The sequence below is a fragment of the Macrotis lagotis genome, chromosome 6 (genome assembly GCF_037893015.1).
Source record: "Macrotis lagotis isolate mMagLag1 chromosome 6, bilby.v1.9.chrom.fasta, whole genome shotgun sequence".
NCBI lineage: Eukaryota > Metazoa > Chordata > Mammalia > Peramelemorphia > Peramelidae > Macrotis > Macrotis lagotis.
The window spans coordinates 5717751-5736459 of record NC_133663.1 but is presented as its reverse complement, the minus strand read 5'-3'; the positions used below and the strand labels follow the sequence as shown (position 1 = coordinate 5736459).

General features: G+C 44.5%; 1 protein-coding gene across 3 annotated transcripts in view; it reads left to right on the top strand.

The window, feature by feature from the left end:
* The first annotated feature begins 642 nt into the window (after window positions 1–642).
* The window catches only part of CCDC50 (coiled-coil domain containing 50), a 90044-nt gene continuing 71977 nt past the window's right edge, over window positions 643–18709 (top strand). For 2 of the 3 annotated variants that reach the window (XM_074190637.1, XM_074190635.1), the window contains exon 1: window positions 643–1032. In XM_074190637.1, coding sequence (XP_074046738.1) covers window positions 984–1032 — 49 coding nt within the window. In that variant the 5' untranslated portion in view covers window positions 643–983. The remainder of the gene's footprint in view (window positions 1033–18709) is intronic. The other variant, XM_074190636.1, reaches the window with a different exon arrangement.

Here is an 18709-nt window from a genome sequence, read left to right as displayed (position 1 = left end):
CTGTGGGTGGGTGTCTCTTTAGAGCTCCATATGTAGTCGGGCATTGGGAGCCACATGACACTAGCTCAGTCCGCCTTTTGCCACTGGAATTCTACCTATTTGTATTTTATGCATTTTCGAATGTCCCAGAAGGGCTCCAGAGAATTCCACAGACTGCAGAGGATCTAAGGCCACAAAAGCAGGTGCCAGACTTCTCAGGGACCACCTGCTCCCATTCCTCCACTCCTCCCCCATCTTACAATGGAGGAAACTGAGGCCTGCGATGTTTCCTGACTCGCCCAAGCCTCCCAGGTGGGGTTTGAAGGCATGTCCTACCTCCCCCCCCCCAGTCGATGAGCCAGCCTAGCAGAAGGGGGGGCTTCCAGTTTCAGCCTGAGGGCCGGCTCCTTCCAGCTGGTCTCCCCTTGCGGGCTCTCTGGGGGCCCTAGGGCGGGGCACCACGCCCACCTGGAGGCTCTGGGCTGGGGGCAGCGACGGATCCGCCAGGAGGGGTGCCCAGCCGCCCCCCCCCAGCCCCCCAGGCAGCTCCTGGGCCGGATCCGGCTGGGGGGGGCTGCAGTAGCAGGCAGGGGCCGGCAGGGGAGGCTGGGCCCGGAGCCCGCCGCCGTCTCCGGGCCGGGCCAGGCCGGGCTGGGGCGACTTTCCCCGCCTCCCGGCCGCGCTCCGCGGCGCTTTCTGGCCTCTCTCTCTCGCCGTACCGGACGCTTTGTGTCAGTTTCCTGGCTCGGCTTACTTTGTGTCCGCGGGGAGCCGAGCCGAGCCGAGCCGAGGAGGAGCCGGGGGTCCAGGTGGCTGCGGCCCCCAGCGCCCAGGGCCCGCGGAGGGAGGGGAGGAAGGTGGGCACGCGCAGCCTCCTGCCCGCTTTTGTTCCCCAAGCCCTGCCGGGGCTGCCCCGCTGCCCCCAGCCCCTCGGCTCCCCGCTCCTTCCCCGGCTCCCCGCCGTGAGCACAGCCCGGGGCCAGGCAGAAGCCGGAGCCCCCAACATGGCTGAAATCAGCATCGACCAGTCCAAGCTTCCCGGGGTCAAAGAAGGTAAGGCCCCTGCCCCCTCCGCACCCTAGGGTGCTGCCCAGGAGCTCTCCGGCCGAGCCCAGACTCGGCGTCCCTGGGGCTCCCCACCCTCCCTGTAAGCTGGGTGGGAGCAAGTGAGGCAGCCGCTCCGGGGGCCTCCCTCTCCCCTAGCAGCCCCCGGGGTGGGGTCTGGGAAGACCCCCCCCAAGCTCCAGGCTTTTCGGAAAGTTGCCACCTGGGACGTTCTGGCCCGAAGGGCAGAGAGGCTGTCACCCCCCCACCCGGGGGCCCCTCCTGGAGGCCGCGGGGGAGGGGGGCGGACTTGACTTTGGGGGGCTCCCCAGACCCCCAAGAGCAAGGAGCCCCTCTTCCCCCCAGGCCGGATTCCACCGTGGACCCACGGGTATGCATAGCCCCCCCACGGGGTTGAGGCCCCCAGGAAATGCTGGGGAGCCAGCCCTCTGGAGTCCCTCCTCTCCGGGGGGCGCCAGACTGAGGGTCTTGGGGAGGTGGGCTGGGAGCCCTGGCCCCTTTGTTCACTCTGGCCTCCCTGGACAAAGCCTTGGTGGAGCAGGCTGGGGGGGGGGGGTGGCTTTCCTGGGAAGTCCCTTCCCTGGGGCCTGGGCAGGCCATTGTTTGCCAGAGGTTAGAGAGCATCCTTGGCTTCCCAGCTGGCCTGGCAGCCACAGCCTGCTGCCCAGGGCCTGGGGAGGGCTCTGGCCTTTGACTTGCAAATGCCATAGAGTGACTGGAGCTTGGAAAGCCCCCCCACCCCTTGCCTGGCCTAGCTGGGTAGAGTTGCCCGAGCTCAAAGGGCAGTTGACCCCTCCCTCCCCCTTCCAGTGGGCTCCCCACTTGGAGAAACCCCAGCTATGGGTTGCTTTTCTAGCCCTTGGACTTTGGTTTGGCTCCTTTAGCACCCCCACCCCCCAAATGAGGCCATAGGGCATTGTGGGGGCCGATGTTCCCACTCAGTCTCAGGGGGTGCCCACTATGCCATATTCAATTTGCCCCTTTTTCTGTCCCAACTTTGGATGAAGCTATTTTGCCTTCTCCCTCTCTTAGAATTTCTGGCTCCCTTGAAAGGTCAGCTGTAGTACCTCCTCCTACTTGAGGCCTGTTCCCTAATTGCTCCCAGCTGTTAAGGTTGGGGTGGCTGCTTTGTTGTTGTTCAGTTATTTCAATCCTATGCCTCATTCTGTGACCCGATTTGGGCTTTTCTTGGCAGAAATACTGGAATGGTTTGTCATTTCCTTCTTCAGCTCATCGTACAGTTGAGGAAACTGAGGCAACAGGGTGAAGTGACTCCTCCAGGGTCATGCAGGCTAGTAAGTGGGAGACTGGATTTGACCTCAATAAGATAAATCTTCCTGACTCCAGGTCTGGATTATTCACTGTGCCACCTAAGTTGCTTTGTGCTTCCTGCTAGCAGACTGGACCTGTGATTTCCTAGGTACTGGGCACTCCTCAGTAAGGGATCAATCAGCATCTCTCTTAATCTGAATCTTTAGAGAGGAGTAACCTGGCACATGGATAGGTGCAGTCAACACCTAGAAGGGGCAGAATTTCCTTCATTATCACTTTGTAGAAAGTGAGCTCCTTGAAGGCAGGGATCATGGAATCATAAATCTGGAACGAGAAGGAACCTTAGAGATCACAGAGTTCAACTGTCTTCATTTTAAAAATGGGGAAACTGAGACTCAGAGAGGGCATATGACTTGTGCAGGTGTAGATCATGTAGGCCTGAGGCTGAGACTGGAGTTAAGGCCATTTTTTTAGGGGTTTTTTGCAAGGCAAATGGGGTTAAGTGGCTTGCCCAAGGCCACACAGGTAGGTCATTATCAAGTGTCTGAGACCCTGATTGGAACCCAGGTACTCCTGACTCCAGGGCTGGTGCTTTATCCACTGCCACCTAGCTGCCCCCTGAGGCCATTTCTTTTTGATTGAACTCTCTCCACTTGACCACACTGGGTATTTTCCTGAACTCAAGAGACCAAGGCCCATCAAAATTAAGTGTTCAGCCCAAGTTAGAGACAGAGAGACCTAGCACATACTAGGTCTTTAACAAATGGTTGCTGATCCCATAAGGTTTGGCATCTTCTAGTGAACATTTCATTGGATTTGGTAGGGGATGTCCATACAGATATTTAATAGAATGCTGTTGTGGTTTAATGGATTTTTTAAAATTAACATTTCTCCTAAGAATTACCCTTTAGTTGATTGCCAAAATCCAAGGATGTGCACTTTGGGAGGAGCAGGCTAGTAGGGATGGTTGTGATTGTGCAGGAGTCACACTTGGTCCTTCTGGGGTGGGTAAAGGAGAGCCTTTCATTTTTCTCCTGTCCTTCCCTAACAACCTAATTAAAAGAAATAGATGGCAGCATCTGGGGACCACAGTGCTCTGGGAAGGTGATGCTGGGGCTGTTCTGATAAGGGAAATTCTAACCTAGTTTGGGAAGGATGTTTGGCAATTCTGTTAATAGGCAGGTTCTGAATCTGATTAAAAGAAAGGCCTGCTTTCCCTAGCCCCTTCCCCTTCTAGCCCCCATGGGGTGTTTTAGCAAAATGGCCTCTCTTGGAGGTTTATCTTCAAGGTTACCCTGGCAGTTCTGGCTGGCATCGGACTTGGGAGACAGGCTCCTCAAAAGGACCTTGACCATCTGGCACCTTTCTTTAGAAGGGCCTTCAGTGATGTCACAGAATGGCAACATCCAGAAACTGAGAACAGAAAAGAGAGATGTTTAGTTTTCTCTCCTCAAGTCTAGTCTGTGCTTCTGTGGACCTTTTAGAGAGAGTGAAAAGCATGCATGATGTGGGAACAGTCTTATTAATACAGTTGTACTTGGCAATCTTTACTGATATCCAGTGGTGTGCTTATTTTTAAATAATTAACAGCTTTGGATTTTTCCTAATTGCTAGCTCCTGACTCTAGGACTCTGGGCACACCTTGAAATGTCCCAGCTCTCCCTGCTTCCCTCACCTAGACTGACCAGGGCTGTGGTTTTGATTCCACAGGGACATGTGTTCAGTCATTCTTCTTTTCACATGATATATACCTGTTGGCCACCAAGTGCTGGTTGAACACGTGATCTGGGGATTGGGGAGGAGGGTGGGGGGGTGTCATTGAGATATCATGGATGGGAGCAATGAGATACCATGGATGGGGCACTCAGGGCCTGGTTTACTCCTTGACTTCGCTATTTCTTATCCCCAAGTGACCTTGGGCAAGTTATTTAACAGGGTTTAGTTTCCTTCTCTGTAAAATGGGGGGTTGACATTCTAGAGAGAAATTTGGAAGCATGCCCAACATTCTATAAGACTGACCATGACCCTTCATTACCACTATTGGTCTGGCTCCTAAAGAGAGCAAGAAAAGGGGGAAAGCCTATTTATAGAAAAATATTTATAGCAGCTCTTTTTGGGGTGGTAAATAATTGGACATTGAGGAAATGCCCATGAATTGTGGACTGGCTAAACACTTGTGATATATGATTAGAATGAAATACAATTGGGCCCTGAGAGATGAACAGCAGAATGTTTTCTGAGAAGCCTGGGAAGACTTAGATGGATTCAGGAAAGTGAAGTAAACAGAATCAGAACCTTGGACATAGTATCAATACTATTGTCATGATGATCAACCTTCAAAGACTTCCCTAGCCTGCTCAAGCCCATGATCCAAGAGAGTTCTAAAGGACTAAGGATGGAAAATGCTCTCCTCCTCCCGAGAGGGAATGGGTGAACTCTGAATTCAGGTTGAAGTAGACTTCTGGAACATGTTTATTTTGTTTGTGTGTGGTTTCTGTAACATGGTTAAATCTTGCAACATGAAAATTCAGTTGGGTGTGCTCTCTGCAGAGGGCTTGTCTTTTCAAGGTGGGAAGGGGTAGAAGAGAAGGAGAGAATTTGGAACTCAAAATTTAAATTTGTATATATATATATATATATATATATTTCTACACATATGTGGCAAATTTTTTTAGGCAATTTTTAGTAAAACATAGCTATAGATAGATAGATATAGATATAAGCATAGAGTAATGAGAAGGCTGGACTTGGTCATCTCTTCTGGGCCTTCTAGCTCTTTATCTGTGAGCCTGTGAGTCAACATGTACTTCATACATGTCTCCTTTTTGCAAGATCTTGCACTAGGGTCTGGGGATAGAAAGGAAACAGAAAACCAACCTTTTCTGTCTTCAGAAAGTTTACACACTACACGAAAACCAACAGTGCAGAATCTCCATAAGGTCGTAGGAGGAGGTTGTGGGATTCCATGGGAAGGGGACTAGGCGAAGAAGCAGATCTTTGCAATCTTTTGGACTCTAGCTGTGTGATTTGGGGCAAGTCCCCTCACCAATCTGAGTCTTTTTCCTTATCTCGTAAAGGAGGAAGTTGGGGTTTGTGAATCTGTGAATTTTAAGAGTGGTAATTAGGGGTAAGAGATATTGAACCGTTAACTGGGCAGTCCATGAAGGAGGAAGGATCTGTGATGTACTTGGCAGCAGCAGAGGCTTTTGAAGAGCTCTGGGAATAGCAAGGGTCCCAGTTTGTCAGAATTCATCTCCTATCCATTTAACTTCTGGCCAAGCACAAGCAGTAGTTTCTAAACCTAGATTGCAGCTGACCATGGATTTAATTACTTAATGATAATGGATTGGGTGTAGAGGGAGGGGGCAGCTGACTGGGGTAGAGGCCAGAGGCTAATCCTGAGGCTGGAAGGCCAGAGTTCACATCCTATCTCACTCACTGATTCCTTATAGACAACAAAGGAAATTGCTGAGCATATCTCAGCCTCTGTTTTGTCATCTGTAACATAGGGATAATGAAAGCAATTCCTTTCCAAAGTTGTTGTATCACCTTGAAGTGAAATAAATTTAAGTAGAAGCTCCTGTGGCTATTTATTGAATTTCTCCCAAAAGCAAAGCACTATTTCTGTTCCCAGCATGAGAGGTCCCAGGTTCCCCTTGCCCCTTGGTCTAACTCATGCTGCTACTCCCTCCAATGATACAGATTGCAAACCCTCCTAACCCTTCCATCTTTTAAGATTCCTTGTTCAAGTTTCACGTCAGGGAATCTGTTCTTCTGCGCAAGGTGCAAGGGGTTTTCCTTGACTTCTTTTGATGTTCAGACACCAGGAATGCAGACTCACCTTCTTTTCTAGGCAGCCCCCCTATTGGCATCCCAGATGCCAATTCTCTCCCACAATTCTTGACTGGTATCAGATTGGTGCCTGCTCATGCCCCCTTGAGCCTGTCCATTTTCCCTAGGATGGCCCATTGTTCTTTGGGTCGGCTTTACTTCTTCAGCAGTTGTCTGTTTCCCATTGCATTCTAGAACTCACCACCACATACTCAAAGCAAAAGAATATTGTTGTTTAAAGGAAAACCTCAAGACATGGTCCTCACTCTCTTCTCAAGGGAGATGACAGGCTGTTTCCCATAGGAGGAGAGGTGAACACTTGTGGAGCTGTCCCACAAGAGCATGAGGTGGAATGAATGAAGGGTCATTTTGGAGAGAAGGGTGGGGTGGGTGGATCTGGGACTACATTATTAACATAGGAAATTCGTGGTAAGGACATTTCTCCTCCCCATGTAGCAGCGGAGCAGCTAAGTCTCAGAGTGTTCCTTGGGGACATGAGGAGTTTCAAAGATTTGCCCAGAGTCTCAGAGCCAGGGATGCCATGGACTGAACTTAAATTCAGCTCTTCCTGTTTGTCTCTCTACTCTGCCCTGCTGGCGTCTCCATACCAGGGCCTAGGGCTTGGACCCTAGTGGCACTGGTGACTTGTAGAACTGACCTCCCTCCTTATTTTTAGCTTAACCTTTCACTAGATAATATATATAAGTGTGATTCATTCTTTTACATTTTCAGTAGCATTAAAACATTTCACTCTAATGCCCAGGTAATTAAATATAGAAGGTGTCCATTTTTTTTTTTGGTTCTTTTGGGTAGGGGAGGGATGTATTTGGTGGACTAAGGTTTTGTTTTTGACTCAGCAGCTGATAGCCTGTGACTATTTAGAGAGACATACCCCTGCCTCAGTTTCTCCATTTGTAAAAATGATGATGCAAAAAGGGCATGGAATTGAAGATCTAGCTTCCTAAAAAACATCTTTGAAAGGAGCAGTATTTGAGAGAAATAAAAGGACGGGGTTTCATTATTCTGGAAGCCTCTCCCAAGATTTCATCCTATTTGGTCAGTAACCTCTTCATGGATTAGAGAGGATAGTGGGAGAATGAACTTCAGGTGTGAGAATGTCTCCCCACCTGCTTCATAAAAACTGGAGTTCATCTCTGTTTTTTCTTGGCAATGGTTATTAAGCAAGTATCCCTTGCTCCTTTCGGGCTCTTAGCCTTGGTTATCCTAAGGTAGATTGAACAAGGATCTGAAATTCCCTTAGAATTTTCGAATGGGAAGGGACCTCAAACCTCTGCCCTCAGCAGAGTCTTAATCAATCAATCTTGACTGGATGAATGAAGGATGGAGCAATGATAGAGATCTTTCAGGACAGGAGGCCTTTCTGGGCTGAGCTTTGGATTGCACCAGTGCTGGTTTTCTCCAGCATTTGCATTTTGAAAGACTTTCCTCCCAAGTACCTCCTCCTGATGCCTCAAGATTCCTAGCTTCCATGGTGGTGGTGGTGGGGGGATTCCTCTCAATCTTAATCTAGCCATCTTTCTTTGACCTTGGTAAAATGAAGACATGGGTCATAGGTCCAACTTGGTCTGATGAGTGTTCTGGCTTATCAGTGGGAGCTTTGAGAAGACTCTCTTGTGATGGGGAGGGCAGATGGAGCCTTTTCTTGGAGGATCACGTCTTGGTGTGTCCCTTTATAGGCAAGAAAGCCAAACTGTCATCTATCACTGCTTGCCTTCTAGTATTAATCATAATACCTTTCCCCCTTCAGAAGAATTGGGGACTAGAACCCCGGAAGCTTCTTTAACTCAATGAAATATTTTTTGCATAAAAGTGACCTAGAATTGTATATTCAGAGACAGAGAAGTCAGGGGACATTGGGCGAACTTTCTAATTTAGCAGGTGGAGAAATTGAGATCCACAGCAGTTAACCAACTTGTCTAAGGTCATATATGTGTTCCAAACCAAGATTCAAGCCAAGGTCCTTGGATTCCACTTTTTTGGACCTTTCAGTATTTTGCAATAAGACTGGGAAATAAAACTGGCACAAGATTATGGGGGGCCTTTAAATACCAGACCAAGGAGTTTGTGGAAATGAGGGAGTGAGGTGTTTGTCTAATTCCATCAGAGGAATATTTTGAAAGCTGTCTAGAAAAGGGATTAAAAAGAATAGTCTAGGGGCAGCTAGGTGGCACAGTGAGTAGAGCACCAGCCTTGGAGTCAGGAGTACCTGGGTTCAAATCTGGTCTCAGGCACTTAATAATGACCTAGCCATGTGGCCTTGAGCAAGCCACTTAACCCCATTGCCTTAAAAAATCTAAAGAAATAAAAAAGAATAGTCTAGAAAGAGTCGGTAGGTTTTGTAGGAGATGTCTAAGAAAGTTCTGGAAAGAGGGGCTACCTTGGTGAGGAGTCAAGCTTGAGGTACATAGTGGGCAAAGTATCAATATAACAGCTCAACAGACTGGACAAGGGACCTAGGATAGAAGAGGGAACAGTCAGGTCTTCTTTGGCTTTTGTGAACCTGAATCACTGGAAAGATAGTAGAGCCATCAATCTACAAAGGGAATTTGCTGGGAAGAATTGGTTTAAGGGAGAAGATTTTGGATGTGATGAATTTGAGATATTAGTAGGGCATCCATGCAGAGCTGGTGAGTAAACAGTTGAAATTGCAACATCTGAGCCAAAGAGAGAGAGGCTAGGGTTGGATATTTAAATGTAGAAGTCATCTCTAGAGAGATAAGTAATAAGTAAATGGGCTTCCCAAGAAAAAGACTATATATTTGTGGGTCAAATAAGAGCAAATAGACATTGGCCGAGAACTATTCTGATATGGGCAGTACATGAAATTGAGGCGTGTACTTTGGACCATCTTTTAGCTATTTAGGAACCTGTTTGTTTAGTCCTTATATTGATGTTATTTTAAATAGTAACTGAAAATGTGAAAGGTCATTGCACTTCCCTGGCACTCAGCAGGATCACTGGTGCCTGCCAAATCCCTGCTCTTCCAGATCATAACATACTTGCCAGCCAAATGGGACAGGAGTCACCACTGGTCTCTTCTGCCTTTTGCTCTAGCCTTTGCTCATGATTCACAAGTGTTAAGAAATGGCCACAAGGAAAACTTGCTCCATGTGGTCTGGTGCTATAGTCTCAGTCTATAGGGCATAAGATTTGGTGTTGGCAGGAATCATTGAGTCTGGTACTCTTTCATTACAGTAATGAGGTGTTTGAAACCTAAAGAAGATCCTTTCCTGGGGCCACTACAAGTGGTAGGTACAGAGTGGCAAAGCCAGGAGGGAAGCCTGGTCTCTTGCCAGCCAAGGTGAATCTGAGTGTCTGTATTCTTTTCAGATGAACTAGTAATTTTAATTTAAAAAAAATTTTATTTGAAAATAATAGCCATCTAGAAATATTAGCATTTCAAAATCCAAAGAAGAGCAGAAAAGGCATTGAATATCAAACTGTGGACTTTTTACTGGATAATTTTCTGTTTTTAGCACATAGTAAAATTTTCTTTTTCAAGATAGAATGTCTGTCTGTATTTCCTGAAGTTTTAAAAGGATTCCCCTAAAGAACTAAAGTAAACATCAGATTGTGTATCCCTCAGGCCCCACAGATAATGTTCTAGAATTGATCTGCAAGTTGGAGAACGTTCTGTCTACTGTTGCTCTCTCTAGGAAGGTCCAATAGTAGGTAAACTGCTCTACTGGACCACAAACCTTCTTCATTCTTTTTTTAGTTTTTGCAAGGCAATGAGGATAAGTGACTTGCCCAAGGCCACACGGCTAGGTCATTATTAAGTGTCTGAGGCCAGATTTGGACTCAGGTCCTTCTGACTGCAGGGCTGGTGCTCTATCCACTGCGCCACCTAGCTGCCTCTATTTCCTCACCTAGCCACCCCCTTCTACCTTACTGGATATCTGTTCAGTTGAATGATGAGTTTGGATTTTGGTTATTCTGCCTCCCTGGATATTCCCTCCAGTCCCTACAGAACTTACTATAGGACTTGGCATGACCTGGGCACTTAATAATGATCACTAACTGACTGATTAACTACAGCCATTCTTCCATCATGCACCTGGGTTAGTTTGTTGTACTCTGTTTTCCGGATCCCCAGACCTCCACTCCCACACCTAGTGGGACCAACTGAGTGGGGCTCCTTCATCTGAAGGATTATCCCACAGCTGAGCCTCCTTGCACAACTGAAGCTCCATTGTGTGTCCCTAACACATTTTTTTCTGTCTGTCCTGTGTGTGGTCATTCTGCTGCAGCTGGGCAGATAATTTTTGGCCCCTGGCCCTGCCTCCGCTCATCACTTACTGTTCTCTCGGATTCATGTGTGACCCATTAGGAAGCTGGTCATGATATCTAGACTCAAGATCCCCATACAGTGGCCCTTTGCAGGCTCAGACACATCTGGTCCTCCGGGCACCTTGAATCTGCCCTGGGCTTGAGCACACTGTCCCCTGTTCTAGCTGCCATTTGTGACGCATCCCTGAGGTCACACTGCAGTTTCTAGACTTGGTTTTTCCTCAACGGACAGTCATCCACCTGGTCTCATGCCACTGCCTAGGAGGTTTGCACATGAATGTTAGGATCTTCCTGATGTTACCAGGGTTAGAGGTCTTCCTGCTAGAGTTTTTGATATTTCTTAGTTTGTTTTTAAGTCGAAAAGTCAACCAGCAAAAACCATCATAAAATTTCCATATGTAAAGAACACAAAGGATGATTGTTTGTTAGAAAATATCGACTTGATTTTTAGAAAATATAGATTCCATTTCACATGGAAATCAGGCCCCCTGTATTTTTGTGTATATGTAAATGGTTCATTGACCTTTTCTTTCTTTCTGTTTCCTTTTTGAAATCATCACTCCCTTTCTTTTCACTGCTCCTCCCCTCCTTCCTCTATAATGAGTAGAGTCAACAGCACTTTCCTTTTCTTACCCTGAGCACATGAGTTCTCAAGAAAAGTGGGAAAACAGCTGCTGAGCAGAAGGGAACCTAGAGCCAAGGCTTCTTCGGGCCCAAACCAACCAAATAGAGCTGACAGTCCCATTGTCATCTTCATCATTTTCATTTCAAAGGGCAGCACCAGGGGATGCCTGTTTTTCCCCTACTTCAGACTTTGGGCTTGTTTGGTGAGAGATCTCCCTATTTTATTTTTTTATTTTATTTTTATTTTTTTAGGTTTTTGCAAGGCAATGGGGTTAAGTGGCTTGCCCACGGCCACACAGCTAGGTCATTATTAAGTGTCCAAGGTCATATTTGAACTCAGGTCCTCTTGATTCTAGGGCCGGTGCTCTATCCATTGTGCCACCTAGCTGCCCCAGTCTCCCTATTTTAGAATTGGAACTATTCCCCTTTTGAGAAGAGGAGGAGGGTTAGAGGAACTGAACAATTGGACAAGCCTGGAAGGTTAGACTCTTTTAAGATACTTGACACCTAACTGGGCTTCCTCTTTATTCTAGTTGAACTCATATTCAGAGGGTATGTTTTCATTAATTATGATAATGATAAACCCTATTTTTAGATTGATATAATGTTTGTGAGACATCATGTCTATGCTGTGTCATTTGATGCCCCCAACAAATCTGAAAGGATACTATTTGGGTTATTTGCAAATCTTAAAGCATTATATAAATGGTAGTTATCATGAATCACCATCACCATCTTCACTGTATCATCATCACCATCATCAATATCCACATCACCATCATCACCATCAAGGCGAGTTCAAATCCAGCCTATACTTCCTAGCTATATGCTACCTGGGCAATTTTCCCTGCCTCAGTTTGCTTATTTGTAAAATGGGGATAAGTCCCTACTTCCCAGGGTTGTTGTGATGATAAATTGTGACAGTGTCTATGTAGCACTTTGCAACCTTTAAAGCACCATCTTAGTACCTGTGGCTTTTGTTTGTTGGGGGGAAAGAAGCCTCATTTGTCTCTTTCAAAAGAAAGTGAACCGGGGAGGAGAGGGAGGAGAGAGAGGTGTTGTGCATCAGGATGGATACTAGTCGGACAAACAATGACAAGGTTACTAAAAATACCTAGCATGAGCATGCTGGGTTATAATTTACCAAGGCTTTCTTCATAACAAGCCCATGAGAAATTTTTCTGTTCTTCAGCACCCTGGAAGACTCCTACAGACAGCTGATTTTCATTATTTTGCAGTTGTTGTGGCTGTTGTTCAGCTGTTTTTCCAGTCGTCTGACTCTTTTGTGACTGAACTCATTTGGCATTTTCTTGATGAATATGGTTTGCTTTGTCCTTCTCCAGATTATTTAGTAAATGGGAAAACTGAGGCAAACAGGGTCACAGCTAATTAAGAGTCTAAGACTAGATTTGAACTCAGGAACAGGAGTCTTCAAGACCAGTGTAGCCACTCCATCACCTAGCTGTTCCTTGATTGGAAACCTTAGGACCAGTCTCTCCCTCCTTCCTTCTGGCACTCCCCAAATTATAGACTCCTTGAAGGCAGGGAATATGCCCTTCTTTTCTTTAATATTCCTATTATCTATCATAGTGGCTGGCATCTAGCGGGTTCTTATTAAATGCCTATTGGATTGTATTCCTAACATATTTATCTGTGAAGTTGACTTGCAGGGCATGATCCTTACTTATCAAGCTTGTTAGCTAGGTTTTGTTAACAGTATCTTATTTAAATTGAGATTCTTTGAATACACAAAAAAGATACATATGTGTTTCCCTAGATTTTTCTTTTTTTTATTTGGAGGGGGCATTCTTCAGCCCAGTAAGATGCTACTTTGTCACTCCCAAATAGAGAGTTACAGTTTCTTAGATGGGACTGAGGTCATGCGGTAAAATGGTGGTGTTAAATAGGAATGGATCTCTGTGGCTTCATGTTGACTGAGAAAGCCACAGATGAACATTATCTATATTGTATTATATTTTTATTTATTTTGTCAAACATTTCTAATTATATTTTAATCTAGTCTAAACTTAGGGAGTTTTGTTGGCCTGCCTTAAAATTCTACCTTTTCCCTATGCTATAAATTGAAGGAGCTAGAGTAGTTTAGCCAGAAGAAGAGAAAGCCTGGGAAGGAAGAGAGGGATATCAGTAACTCTCCTAGATTCCAGAGGACAGAGCTTAGAACAAAAGCATGACCTTCTAGAGTAGGCCAGAGTTTGACTTGATGTTAGGAAAGATTTCCTCCCACTTAGAGCCATGTCAAAGAAGAATGGGCTACCTTGGGGTGGTGAGATGGTGGTTCCCCTGTCAAACACAGGAGAAAAGACCACTTGGCACATAAATTTGAATAAAACTGGGGTGGGTTAAGTTGCCCCTGAGATGAGACTCTTTCCAAATCTGAGATCCTGTTAACTTGACTTAATGATAAAGCTGTTCTCAGTACAACCTTCTGCTGAGTGAAGAAAAAGAAAGTAGGAAAATGGGTCAGTGAAACAGAAGAGGAGTCGCAGACAGAACCAAGGACAGAGGCACAAAGAGGACAGGGCCAATTAAAGTATTCAGGTGCTATTCTTTTCTTCTAAAACATAATGACTTTTAAAGTCATAGATAAAGAGCCAAGATCCCAAGGGTTCAAAGCAATGGAGCCCTGGCCTCATCCTTCAGGAGAAATGATTCGATATGCACTATATGAAATAATGCAAAAAAGAAACAAATGTTGGTGCATACAATGCTCAAAGATTCATGAGTTCTACAAAAGGAAAAGATACTTTCTTACAGGAGCTGGCAAAGGAAAATCATCTGCAAAGAGTGACCTATATGCTACATTTTGCTGGATAGATAGAATGGTTTAGACTGATGGGTGGGAGGACATTTCAGAGTAAAGAGCACAAGGAAGACTGGAGATGAGAAAGTTGGCCTGGTATCCAATGGTGGAGGGGCTTGAATGCCAAACTGAGTTGCTTGGATTTTACTGCTATCAAGCAGTAGGAAGTAACCAGAAGTTTTGGTAGAGGAATTATGGGATCGGATTGCAGAATGAACTTCTAGGAAGGGACCCTGTGGAGCAGGTGCTCTTCTGTCTGCCCTGCTCCCCTCTCTCTTGTGGAATTAGGTTTAGTGTCACATCCTTTAGGGGTTGAAGGGATGATCATTTGCTCAGTCACCCTTCCCCCTTTCCCTCTCCTTCCCCTTTATATTATATTATATTATATATATTATATTATTATATTATATATTATATTATATAACATATTATATTATAAAACATTATATAATATATTATTATTACCTTATATCACATAAATGTGTGTATGGGAATGAGTAGAGTTCAGTCATGTCATTTAAAACTGAAACAGAAAAACCTATATTTCTCTATCCAGATCATATCATGAAACAGAGATCATCATTTATGCAATATGAGCAAGAGTGGTCTGAGCAAAGAAAAAAAAAAGTCTCTGTCTTTTTCACTTTCACTTTATTTCTGAGCCCAGATGTGAAACATCTGGGTGAATGTTAGTCTCATTCTGAAAATACCTTGGTAAAAAGTGAAAGAAAACAGAAAAAGGGTTGGGCAGGTTGTTCCTCAGGTCAGAGAGAAGCTGGGGTATTTTCACTTCCTCTATGGGGAAATTAGATTTCCAGGCATGATTTTAAATCGACACCAGGGAGTAGTGAATCAACATTCCATAGAACACAGACTAGTGGAGCCGAGGGAATCATTAGGAGAAGTCCCCAGTGGGGGTAGAGACAGAAACCCAGGGTGCTCATGGGCCATTTGAGCACTGGGCTTCCCCAGGCTGGGACTCTCCAGCCTGGGCCATGGGCCTGGTGGGTCACTCCCAGGAATCCCTCTCAGAGAATAGCAACGGGTCTGGACCTAACTGCCTAGGTGTTAGAGCTATGATTTCATGAGGCTGATTGTGTTGACTCTGATTCTGGGGGATTTGTGGGAAGACTACTGAAGAAGGAATGTTTTGAGGAAGGATGAATTCTTTTGCAAAGGCTTTAGTTGTGAGAGGGATGAGGCCTTATTACAGTGAGAACCCAGTTGAGATGATGTGACATAAATTTGGAATAAATTCAGTTGACTTGTTTTTTGTGATTTTCTCCATCTTCTTTTGCAGAAAATAGATATAATTATCCGGACTTGATAGGAAAAGATTCATGGTAGGATAAGAGGATCAGAGGATTTGAGGGGAAAAGAAAATAGTAGAGAGTAGATGTGATCAGGATGGGAAGGGAACTTAAAGCCAGTATGAGGGTAATGTCCTTCAAAAGAAGAGAGGCTTTGAGGAGTCTGGAGGTCATGGTATGATGGAAAATAGAGTTTGGGGGTGCACAACTAAGGAAGAGTTGGAATGGTAATAGAGTATCAGATCTAGGAATTTCTGGGCTCCTGAACAATTATGCATTTGTGGGTGAGGACATGATCTAGGGATTGGCCATCCTGTGGAGCTGAGGTGAGCTGGAGGACGTCATGGGAAGTGAAGACCTGGAAGGTTCTAGGGATGTTGACATTCCCTAGATGAGGGCAGCAAGTTGGGGAGGAGCCATTAATCTTTCTCTATACATTTTTTGCCAAGTTCTAGGCCCTGGTTCTCTTGTCTAAAGTTCCATTTCTCTCTATGATACTTTCTCTCCTTTGTGTCCCACTGGGTTCTTGTGTCTCTCTCCCACCTTCCCCTTTGCAGCTTATTTCATCAGATGATAAGCTCCTTAGGCCAAGGCCAGGGATGGTCTTCCTTCTTGTATTTGCATCTCCAGCACTTAGTTTTTCATAAAATGCTTACTGACAGACTCTACTTCCTGCTCTATGAGACAGGCACTGAATACAATTTAATACCATCCTTGGCCAACACCTTTTTCTCAAATGAAGAAACTGAGGCCAACTGGGATCTTTCTTTCTGATTTGAGCATGAGACAAAAATCCATATAACTCATTTGAGCAGATTGTGGGCAAGACCAAATCTGTCACCCAGATCTCCTACCTCCAGATTCAGATGTTCAGCTGGGTTGGAGTCTTGAAAAAGAGGGTACATTAAAGAGAACTTTCCTGTGTTCGGAATAAAGGAGAATGGATGCTGGCCTCTTTGTAGGGTGCCTCACTTGTGTGTCTGTTTCTTAGGTAAATGACAGTCCATGATGACTCTCCCAAGCTGAACTTGGAAAGGAGTTTTGGCCAGAGACACTTGTTATAACTCATTAACTCTTGTTATGAACATAAACAGTCCAGAGAAAGTGAAAGCAGTAGCTGAGTCCCTTGGTCTGCTCTCAGTTTGGGTTTGTGAGGCCTCTGTCTTCTTTCTTGGGTCTGGGCCTCAACTCTGGCTGAGCTCTGGAGGTGGTGACTTCCCACAGTCAGCCCACTGGGACTTCCAGCATTGCAGGGGGCAGGCCAAAGTTCACAGTTAACCAAACTCCCAGTGTTTTCAATAAAACTCTTTTAAAAGGAAAAAAATGTTCCTTATAAACAAAATGTGGAGCCCAGATGCAGCTCTGATTTCTTTTTCTCCTCTTTTTAGATGAATGATTTAGCTTATATTTAACTAGAAACCTCAGCAAAACCAATTAAATGGTACCTTAGGGCTTTTACATCTGAATAAATAAATTTCAATACACACAGTGCACATTTAAATCACCTGCTCTGATTCTCCTCTAGTTTTCTTGCTGTTGATTTTTCTCAAGTCATTTCCCCCCTTTTGTAGAATTGTGTTATTGTGGATCAGATACTGGGCCTAGAGCCAAGGAAACTCAGTTTGTAATTGTTCAGTGTCACCTTGGGAAGGTCCCCTAACCTCAGCTTATCAGTTGTCTAGGGCTTATCAAGTAAGGGGTTTTTGGGTGTGCTTATCACATCTAGGAAGAATGTTTCCCTATATAGAAGGAATTCTGCAAGGTAACAAAATTACTGAATTTTCAAAAATTCAGATATGTGTTATCTTTTTCATTACTGAATAGTTTTTTCCCCTTCATATTATTTCTAAGTTTCATTATGTGCTCGTGGTTATCTTAGAAAAAAATAAAGAGATGAAAAGTATAGTATAGACAACCTTCCTTTAGTCAGATGGTAAGTCCAATGATTATTAGTTCATTAGCATCTCTATTTGGGATGAGCAAAATTATAGACAGTGAACTGGGAACAGACATTGAAGAGGAAGAGGACAGGGAGTTGATCACATTGGGGAGGTCTCTGCTGTCCTTTTAAGCTTTTCTCCCAAAGTGCTCCCTGCCACTGAAGTTTACCTTTTCTATTGAAATATCTTCTCTGTGAGAAATTTGGAATTATGCCCAAAGGGCAACAAAAAAGTGCATCCCCTTTGATCTAGCAACACTACTACTGGGTCTATACTCTGAACAGATCATGAAAAAGGGTGAAAACATCACTTGTACAAAAATATTCCTAGCAGCCCTGTTTGTGGTGGCAAAGAATTGGAAATCAAGTAAATGTCCTTCAGTTGGGGAATGGCTTAGCAAACTGTGGTCTATGTATGTCATGGAACACTATTGTTCTATTAGAAACCAGGAGGGATGGGAATTCAGGGAAGCCTGAAAGGATTTGCATGAACTGATGCTGAGTGAGATGAGCAGAACCAGATAAAATATTGTACACCCTAACAGCAACATGGGAGTGATGACCAGCCTTGATGGACTTGCTCATTCCATCAATGCAACAATCAGGGACATTTTGGGGGTATCTGGAATGCAGAATACCATCTGTATCCAGAGAAAGAATTGTGGAGTTTGAACAAAGACCAAAAACTATTACTTTTAACTTAGAAAAAAATCCCCATTATCTTATTATGTCACTTTGCTATCTCTTATACTTTATTTTTTCTCCTTAAGGATATGATTTCTCTCTCATCACATTCAACTTAGATTAATGTATACTATGGAAATATTGTAAAGACTAACAGACTGCCTTTTGGCAGGGAGGGAAGGAAGATTGGTGAGGAAATTGTAAAACTCAAAATAAATAGAATCTTAAAAAAAGAAAAAATATTATAAAAAAAGAAATATCTTCTCTGTGATGCTGAATGGCTGGCTAAATGGAACACCACCATCTTTGAAGACTAGGGTGACTCATACAACAGTAGAGAGTCACATAGGATGTTCATGTTGGTTTTAGTGTGGTAATGTATTTGTGATAATCTATGCCTAAGAAATGACTGAAGTGTCCATCATCTAGGAACTGGGAAAAGTCTGGCAGGAACAGAGGCAAACTGGTGTACAATCTGCAGATTTCATTAGTAGTAAATATTCATGAAATATAAGAAAACCCAGAGAAGGTCCTTTGACATTCTTGGTAGATCTTTTGCAGAACATCTCTGCAAGAACATAGACCAGAACTGTGTAGGACAAGAAGCCACAAAGGGTTGCACCAAGAAAATGAATATCTCTAAGAATGAGTCTGTAGATGTATTAAAGTGTTTTTTCAGTCTTAATAGGCATCTGTATTCCTCTTCTTAGAAGGGCCAATCAATCACTTTTTGTGGATTATTACTGAGAAAAATGAATCCCATGTGAAATGGTCACACGTATACCAATTCATACTATTTGAAGTGATATGTATACAAAAATAACATAAGATATGGCCATTGTTTCCAACCCAATGAAAATGTGCAAGTGTAAA